The sequence below is a fragment of the Penaeus chinensis genome, chromosome 35, assembly GCF_019202785.1.
Source record: "Penaeus chinensis breed Huanghai No. 1 chromosome 35, ASM1920278v2, whole genome shotgun sequence".
NCBI classification, from domain to species: Eukaryota; Metazoa; Arthropoda; class Malacostraca; order Decapoda; family Penaeidae; genus Penaeus; species Penaeus chinensis.
The window spans coordinates 32,090,757-32,100,756 of NC_061853.1; the positions used below are offsets into that span (position 1 = coordinate 32,090,757).

General features: G+C 38.9%; 1 protein-coding gene across 2 annotated transcripts in view; it reads left to right on the top strand.

Moving 5' to 3' along the window:
* Positions 1-10,000, top strand: part of LOC125044533 (protein AF-10-like) — a 27,325-nt gene that overhangs the window by 14,842 nt on the left and 2,483 nt on the right. The window contains exons 6-11 of one of the 2 annotated variants that reach the window (XM_047641228.1): positions 2,987-3,160; positions 3,320-3,533; positions 3,685-3,814; positions 3,946-4,296; positions 4,717-4,978; positions 5,406-5,868. In XM_047641228.1, coding sequence (XP_047497184.1) covers positions 2,987-3,160; positions 3,320-3,533; positions 3,685-3,814; positions 3,946-4,296; positions 4,717-4,978; positions 5,406-5,868 — 1,594 coding nt within the window. The remainder of the gene's footprint in view (positions 1-2,986; positions 3,161-3,319; positions 3,534-3,684; positions 3,815-3,945; positions 4,297-4,716; positions 4,979-5,405; positions 5,869-10,000) is intronic. The other variant, XM_047641229.1, reaches the window with a different exon arrangement.

Consider the following 10,000-nt stretch of genomic DNA (forward strand, 5'->3'; position numbering starts at 1 on the left):
GGACTAAGATGAAGTATTCGTGAATGGACAAAGTAACAGATAGTAGAGAAATAAAAACAGTATGTGCAAAATAGGTTTGTTGAGAGATGAGACAGCAGTTTCATAGTACTCCTGGATTTCATCTTTTGGCCTGAAGAAGTGGAGGATAAAAAGTATGTCGTGACAAGAAGGGCAAGTGAAGATTGGGAAATGGGAATGAAGGTAGATCAGGACAGGTCAAGGGGTCTGATAGTCTGATAGTCTGTGCAGAGTTTTTCAACTGGTGTTTTTCAGCTGGTCCCATGAACACTCTCATCAAAGAATTGTGAAATAAATGTATGGTAAAAGAAAGAAGTCTTAATATAAGATTTATAAGCAAATTGAAATAGTCCGTGGAGAGTATTTGTTTTAGAAAATAACAAAAGAAGAAAAAATATAAAATTAATACAAGCCCAAGTGTCACAGTGAAGGTAAATCTTGAATTTTCCTTTGGGTTTTAATTTTTTGTAAGTAGGGGTTCTTTGGGAAAAAAATGTTTCAGGGAATTTAGCCAAATTGAAAAGATTGGGAGTCACAGGTCTACAGCATAAGGAAGCATTTAAGTATGTGGAAAGTACAGGCCCTATCACACAAGTGCTTTTTCCGTCAGTAGTTGTGTTTCCATGTGAACTTTCCGCATACAAATGGTCTGACCCTATCACATGGACAGATCATCATTTTCAGTGGTACTCTGTTATAGTGCCTATGTACATAAACATGGTGCCATGTCAGGTCCTGGGATTCACACAAGCATTTTCACATATAACATGTTATTGTAAAACAAGATAGTTATATAAAGAAACTATTATGTTGGATATAGGAATATTCTAGAACATGAGCATGAACCTCTTATCTTTTTTTAATATTTAGTATAGATCACTTGTAACACAAGATCAAGATAGCAATTAGTCAGATGGAAATGGTCGCTGCTGTCTTTGCCTGGAAGTTGTTCCTCATGCAGTTTATGTGGAAAGCCTCGAAATCTTGTGGAAATGCAATATTTGATGGAAAAAGTACAAGTGTGATAGGTAATGATACTAGAACCTCTCCTTTTCTACCTCCTCTGATTTGGACATAAATCCTAGGCTGATTTCAGAGCCACAGTTGAAAGGTCTATCATACATATATTACATGATTATATTTTCTCTTGTTTTATCATATTTTTTTTTTCTTTTCATGAAAAATGATAATCTTCATTGATTAGATCAAGATACGACAACAGAACAGAAATAATTTTTTTGATTGTGTAAAGATGATTTCATATTATCCATTTTAACACATTATCCATATTATCCATGTTTTCTAATGCTATTACTGTTGTTTTTATTGCTATTAATGACATGATGATTATTGTAAGGTTATCAACAATACTAATAGCAATAAAAAAATCTGAACACTGAAAAAAAAATCTGAACACTGAAAAAAAAGGTAATCAGGTGAGACAGGTAGTAATTGAATCCTTGGTGACCTAGCACTTGACGAGCCACCAGTGTGTAACCACAGACAGATAACAGTTAGCATGGTATGTATGTATGTGCTGTCCTTAGCAACCTTAGGTTATACACATAGCTATCTATCTATCTATTTATCTATCTATATATATGTGTATCTATATCTATATATAACAATTTATCTGTATTCTATATATCTATGTATCTGTATATCTCTATATCTATCTATCTATATATCATATATGTATATATATAAAATATGTGTACATATACATATTTATCATATATATGTACATATATATATATTATAAGATGCCTGTAAACAATGGCTATCAGGCTTGACTCTTTATTAAGGAAGAGTACAACTCAGTAAAAGGAACACATGAGATGTTGTCTTGGGCAAGTGCTGAGTGAGGTGTCGTGTGTCTGGCCTGCCAACCCTGGTGGGCTTGAGGCTGATGGATGATCTGGGCACAGTGACTTCTGTGAGCGAACTGAAGGGTCAGATGAGGTCAGATGTAATTATCGCCTAGGTCCTCACTGGTGTGATGGTTTCAAATCGACTTAGAGCCTCATGGTTTTACAGCCACTTAGTCTATTGTTCTAATGGCTTACACAAACCATATTGCTCAGCCAACTGCCTCAATATAGTGGCTAGCAGGGGTAGTAGTAGTTCTTGAACAGCTTGATTCTTTATTAAGGAAAGGGAACACACAAGACAATGTCTTGGATTAAGTGCTGAGCAGGGTGCCATGTGTCCGGCCAGCCATCATATATAGACACACACACACACACACACACACACACACACACACACACACACACACACACACACACACACACACACACACACACACACACACACACACACACACATACACACACACACACACACACACACACACACACACACACACACACACACACACACACATATGTATAAATATATATATTATACATATAATGAATTATCCCTAAGAAAGATAATGTATCTTCCTTTACCTATTTTCTGTGAAGCTAAGGAATCCAGAAGTTTGCCCTCTGGTTGTAGATGATATGATTACATGCTGTGTCCTTATAATTTTGTTTATTAATTGCATTTAAACAGAGATGGCTTCATGAGTGCTTAGTCACCAAGGATTCAATTACTAGTCGCACATTTCTCTCCTGTTTTCACTTCCTTGATTTCAGAAAATATTTTTTTTTTATGATTTTAATCTAAATTCTTATTAGTATTTTGATAACCTTACAATAAAACTTATTATTGTCAATAACAGTAATACCAGTATTGATATTAATAGCATTAGAAAAAGAAAGAAATCAGTCTCATTCAAGGAATGGGGAACTCAGGCATGGTCACTACGGCTTACTAATTGATTCCTTAGTGGCTAAGCAGCTATGGAGCCATTTGTGTGCAACAAAATTCATATACTTCTTAATGCGTGTAAATATAAGAGCTTTAGATATGTATATGCATTTTTACATAGGATGATACTGATGTTCCTCTTTTGACTTAGGACGAGTAGTCAGGACAGAGGTCGTAGAGCCAAGAGAGGCATGAATAAGCGAGGCCGTCCGGGTGGGGGTCGTGATGGTGGAGGTCGTGATTCTGGAGCATCATCACCAGACTCCTTTACCTCTGAGTCGGCTCCCCAGCCCAAACGTGGGAGAAAAAAGACAGAGAGCAAAGAGTGAGTGTAGAGAGATGATGTTATTTTCTTTTTAATGATATGTTTTTAGGAAATATACTTGAATGGTTCACTTTTACAGATATAGCTTAGAGAATTAGCAAAAAGGACAGGCTGAAATATGATATTGTACATACAGATATGACAGTTAATGCTTGTTAGCCTTTTTCATTTCAGCAACCTAGCAAGTGTCATCACCAATGGTGTTGGCGCTAACACACTCCTTCTTGGAAACCAGCTGAACCCAGCATCTGCAGTTGCTCAAAAGATGACAGACACTTTACATGCAGAACTTGAAGCACACTCCATTTACAAGGATGAGGAAGAAAAGATGACCAATCTCCTGGTTGGTCCAGCTATACCAGGGAAAAAGGAGGTAGGGAGCAGAGTGCATTCATTGGTTGATTTTTTATTATTTACAGTTGGTAGTAACCTTTCTCTATTTATGATATTAAAAATAGAGAAAGGGGAAGATATTTGCCTTATTTTAGGAAGCATTTAACTCACATGAGCCTCCTCCTGTGTAGAATGCAAATGGCAGTACAAGTGCTGCGAACAGCCAGCCACCTCCGTTCCCGCAGAGTCTGGAGCAGTTACTAGAGAGACAGTGGGAACAAGGAAGCCAATTTCTGATGGAGCAGGCACAACATTTTGACAGTAAGGAATAGATATTTTATTTATTATTTTTGTTTTTCCTCAAGAGTATGATGAGTTTTTGTTGCTAGTGTTATCCAGTAATTTTGTAGAATGTGGTGTAGTCCTTTTCTCCTCTACCTTTCCCTTTACAGTTGCGTCACTGCTGTCATGCCTACATCAGCTGCGCCAGGAAAATGTCAGGCTGGAGGAGACGGTGAGCTCCTTGATAGCTCGCAGAGATCACCTCCTGGCTGTCAACGCCCGCCTCTCCGTGCCACTCAACTCCCCCTCGACGGCTAACGCCAACGCTTCATCCAATGCCAACCCAACCCCATCCTCTGTGTCAGGCTCCTCGTCCTCGTCCTCGTCCTCCTCCTCGGCTCCCCCTCCCCAGCCACCCTCAGCAGCGACAGCCCATGCCCCTAACCCAAGACCCCCTAGCAGTGGCTCAGCCCCTGCACCCCCTCCCCCAAGGCCTCACTCGCAGGGCCACCATCCCCCAGGTGCGTTGAGTGGCTAGGCATCTTGTCCTAGATGTTCGGTCTGTGGTTGTCAGTTATTGTCACTGACATTGTAGTTGCATTTATTTGATATGAAGATTGATTTTAAAAGCAGGAAAAAGGTTCGACTCAAATTAGGATTTTAATATGAAAGTGGATATAGATCTAAAGTTATATGATGTTGGAATTACAGTGAATATAGCAGGTTATGATACTATTTCATGCTATTTACAGTGTATACGGCTAGGTAAATAACCAGTCAAATAGGTAGATAAATAGATAGATAGTTAGATAGATTGTTAGATAGATCATTAGATAGATAATTAGATAGAGATATAGATAGATAGATAGATAGATAGATAGATAGATAGATAGATAGATAGATAGATAGATAGATAAAAAAAAAATTCATTGTACCCTCAGGAGGCAGCACACATCCCAGTGGTACCACCCCAGGTGGAGGCAGCTCAGGCCACAGGGGAGCCTCCCCCCATGACCGGCGTGGCCCATCACCCCATGAAAGGAGGGGTACCTCTCCTCATGACCGCCGGGGCCCACCTCCACCCTTACCCGTAGAGAATGGCCTGGGGGAACCAGAGTACCGCTATCGGAGCCCTGGGACGGAGCACAGACAACAGTCCCCGATGCTGCCTCCAGGAGCACAGCCCAGTCCGACATCTTTGAGGTTGGTGCTGTTGCCTTTTGTGCTTTCTCCTCGGTCTTTATATTTCTGGTTCACTTGCTGGCCCTTCACTTCTGTATTATTTCTTTTAATTGTTAATCTTTTGAAATTATTTAATTCTCTTTCAGTATCCTTTTCTTCACTCTTCTTTTACTCTATTTATTTATTTGTTTGTTATTTTTTTTGCCTGCTTTTTTTCTTGCTTTCTTTACTTGAAAAAGTGTTTAGTCTCTTTGTTTTACTTTTTTAAAAAATCAGTGTTGATTTATTCTTTATATACTGTTATAATTATGCTATTATATGTTATTATCTCAATATGATATTTGGCTATATATAACCTTTATATGCTTATTTTTGCATAATATGTGCAAATAACTCTTTGTGAACTTACTTTGCCAATAAATCTTTGAACTTGCTCTACTCTTTCCAGACACAGTCCTGCAGGGGGCAACTACCACACGAGTGTGTCGCCACATGGTGTGGCGTCCCTGAGCCCCTCTGGTGCCCCCCACAACCACCCTCCCCCATCTCATGGCCCCCCTCCCCCTCACTCAATGGCTCCCTCACATGGGCCACCAAGCCACAGCTCCCCACATGGCCCCCAACATGGGCCGCCTCCCCATGGACCTCCCCATGGCCCCCCTCATGGACCACCTCCCCCCATGGTATCAGTAGCGCACAGCTCAGCCCACAGTGTCCCTATTAGCCGGCCATCCGACCACCGGGGTGAGCTGGTCAGGTTGCATGGGGGGCAGCCTCCACCTCAGCACCCAGGCCCTGCCCTGGGCCCTGGTGGCTACCCTGTGTACCAGATGGTGTCGCCGCCAGTGCCCGGCCCACATCACTCGCCCGTGCCGCCTCTTAACCAGCCTCATCCTCCCCCTCATGCTCAAGTGAGTCCAGGAGTGTGCAAGGTGTAACCAGTCTGTAATGTCTTGATGCAGGCATGGTGACTTTCTTTTTGCTTCAGACTGGCAATATTGCAATTCATGAATTTCATTAGATCCCATTAAATATGAGTGAAATCAGCAATACCAAAATTTTAGTATTATGGCCTTGAATGATCATTATTTATATTTTTTGCTCAAAGGTAATGGCCAAGACTGAGGATTTTTTAATTTTTTAAATTTTTTTATCAAAACTTACTTTTCTGTATCATTTGAAGTATTTAGTCAACATTCAAGATTAATATTTAGGTAGTTTTTGTTGACATCCACACCTAAACTGTTGCTGGCATGAAACAAATAAGTTTTGGGGAAAGTGTGGGAATTCACAGAAGCACTGGGTCTATCCCTAGCAGACCAGGCTGTATGTTATAACGCTTGTACACGTGACCCTTCCATAAAGGATTAGCCTGCTTGCACTGGGTGGCATCCATTCATGCCATGACACACCAAATCCATGCGTTGGGTGGCGTGAATGCGGGAAACTACCATATGAGTGTTACAGCCCACCTCTGGTTATTCATTGATGTAACAAGTTTAAAGAATAGAAAAACATTGATTCATCATGAAGTATTTAGTTAAAATTTTCTTTTTAACCCAATGGCGACGGGTCACGGCTATCGCCGTCATAACAATACGCCCGATGTGAGGCGTGCAGCTGTCCGCAGCGGCGCCGCGCCAAAACGCCCCGAGGCAATGATTCGGCTTGATGTACCGAATTCATGCGCTCAGAGTCGGCGCGCTGCCGCCGTTCGCCAGAGCGTAGAGTTTTTTTTAATTTTCTATACCCGGTGCCATTGGGTTAAATGCAAGTTATAGGTATACATGCTGGAAATATGCTTTGCTGTGAGATTCTCCAGTAATATGCTCTAGTTTATACAAAGTATGTATTTCATAAAATTAAAGCATAAATATAATAATATTTTGGTTTGGCTTTCTCCAGCCATTGCTACCTTTCAGCATCTGTAACCAAATGCTGCTGGGGAAAATGCTGTGCTCATTTTTTATTTATTTGTGAAAAGTCTGCTCATAGATTTGAGATATTGTATCATAATATTTGTTTTTATATATATCAAAATACTAATAAGGAAGGGCTTGAAATAAATTCTTTCACAAAATATGTTACCTTGTTGCAGAGTACATACAGTCTGTTTCTATACACCTATTATACATTGTGAAAATTGTTAAAACTTACAATCACTGCATATAGGCTTGACTTTGCTCTGACTTTCAGTACCATCCAGCATTTGCAATTCCGATGTGCCTTGAAATTAGTTATCTACGTTGAAAGAGCATTGTGGCATGGAGGGGTTGTTGAGTTTTGGAAAAGTCAGCGGGATCTAGTTTGTTACAGAATAACACCAACGAAAAGCAATAGTTTACAGTGGCTCCTGTCTCCCCCAAAAAATATATGGAAATTCTTAAGTCAGTCTGTGACATGGCCTTCGTATTACAAAACGGGATTTTAATGTTTTTGCATATTCAGAGATGCGTGATATGCATTTTAGTTGTTAGATCAAACCTGTGTACAAGACTGAATGTGGTTTTATTGGAGGGGGGGGGGGGGGGGGAAATTGCTCATTTTAGCAAATCCTATGTTTATAGAATAAGAGATAGTATGCAGACATGTACAAGGCTGCTGCCCCCACAACTTCAGTACTTTCCTTATTTGTGTCATACTTCAAGACAGTCACACAGGCAAAGTGCCAAAAGTCAATGTGAGTAGTTGATGTAATCTTGTAAACACAGCAGATGCAAGAGAGCATCATGTTTTGGTGTGTCTTCACTGCATGGGAGGCGAATAATTTATGTGCTAAAATTCACTCTTTATACAAAACAGTAGCCAATCATAGCATTACACATCCCCATGTCATCGATAGTCTTTGTCTTACAGGCTCCTACCTAGCCATAGTTATTCTTAAGTTGTACAGCGAAAGTCAAGCCAGAATGTTTTTTCATATTATATATGTGCACAGCGCTTTTTGTGATATATAACCAATTTCGGTATCCCTGAAATAAAGAAGGAAATGTAGATTTAATATATATCATATCACTTTTAGCCCACTTTTCCCAGATGGCAAAAATTCATGCCAAGCCCACTGTAACTTTAGTTTATTGATTTTGATTACACAGAGATGGCTTCTAAAGTGCTTAGTCAGAAATAAGTCAGTTATTAGACCTATCTCACCTGTTTACTGTGTTCTTAGATTTTTGGAGAAATTCATTTTAGTTTTTTTTAATGTTGTTGGTACTATTTTATAACATTATAATAATCATAGTATCAATAATAATAATAACAATATCTGTGTTAATAGTATAAGGAAAAATAAAAAAGATTCCCGGCACAGACACAGGGCCACTAAATGGCTACTAGGTAGCTGAGCGTGTGTGGACTGTACATAAACCCAAGGCGAATAGGTTATTTCATTAATTGCAGTTCCTCTGAAGTAGGCCTAAGGTCTCTTTTTAGCTTCATTTCCAGAATGTTGCTGTTAATCCCTTCCCGACGGGTCACGCCTATAGGCATGAAAACAAACTGCTCAAAATGTGGCGTGTGGCTGTCTGTCGCGGCAGCACGCCAAAGGGCACTGCTCCAGTTGTAATTGTTTTATTCATTGGTCCTTATCATCAAACAACGGAAATAGTCTAAACACACTCTTGCAGTTTAGAGTTAGTTCTCCTTGGCCACAGTGCAGTCAGACCCAGAAACTGCTATAATTGTTTGATGGTACTGTTGCTAGTTTAGTATCAGTATGTTTGTTTTTCTTTTGAATTTTTAAGATTGCCAGAAATGAAGAGATCACTGATCTAATGATTCTATATAGTATTTATACTCTTAATATAGGCCTATGTCTGTAATTTTATCAAAATTTGTGTGGATATTATTCCTGCTAGTTTCATGTGAAATTCACATTTCTCTGCCATGGATTTGTGATATAAGCTTACCCTCATTGTAAGTGTAACAGTTATAAAAAAAAAAGAAAAAAAAAACTTTGCTTCAGTGTTGAAATTGTCTCCCTGAAGTTACCAGCAGACTTAGCAGTGCTCAGACTACTGGTAAATCTATTGTGGTAACTCTGATGGTAAATTGTTCGTGAATACCACTGCTGTCTGTATATGTACGTAGCTGTTGATACCAGTGATTTTGCCATTGTAAGTGCATTAGTGAATCTGTCCCCTGAAAGCTTACATTTATCACAGAAAGCATTTTTTTTTTTTTCATATTTCATAATGGATCATTCAGCTTGGTTTTGCCTTTTTCTTTAATTTAACCCATTGGATCTGGGTGCTTTGCATCTCACACCAGCACCAAAATCCAGCCATTTGGTTTTATTGAAGGGGGACTCATGTGGGTATGTGGCTTGTAGGCTTGGCATATACACTTATGTGCAGTATAGGAGTTGCTGCAACTATTTGGTCTTAGATATTCCCTGATTTTTTCATTCAAACACCTCTTACAGCACTTGAATGCAACATTCTCCTTTGATGGGATTTAGAATATTTCCAACCTACCTCTTTTTGACAGATGTAAATAAATTCAAAGAAAATTGTTAGGAAGTTAATTTGTTCGAACCTTTGCACATATGAACTATGGCTCAGATGTGACTTCCTGATGACCTGGTGATATGTATTAGCCTACAATAAGTTTCAATGTTTACAAATTACATGTGCTTTGAAGAAATGATAAAAATAAGACAACTTGCAAATAGCCAAATTCTAATCTATGCTTTAACTATCATCAGTTAGCTAACCATCCCCCTCCTTTGTTTGATAATTTCAGATGAAGATGTTGTTCTTATAATGAGTTATTAGTCTGTTTTAAGTGCAGTGTGCATTGCTGATTCATTTATAATACACTGGGATTATATATGAAAGATTTATCATAAAATACAAATTGTGTTAGGTGACTGACGATTTTGCCAAGTGATCCTCCGAAAGAAAAGTATTATTGATACTTGATTTTTACTTTCTGCATTATTGTCACAAAAAAGTATCCATTATATATAAAATTTATTACATATGTTTAAGAATATGGGTTCTAAAATTATTCATTTGCTTTTTATTTTATTCAGATTATGAA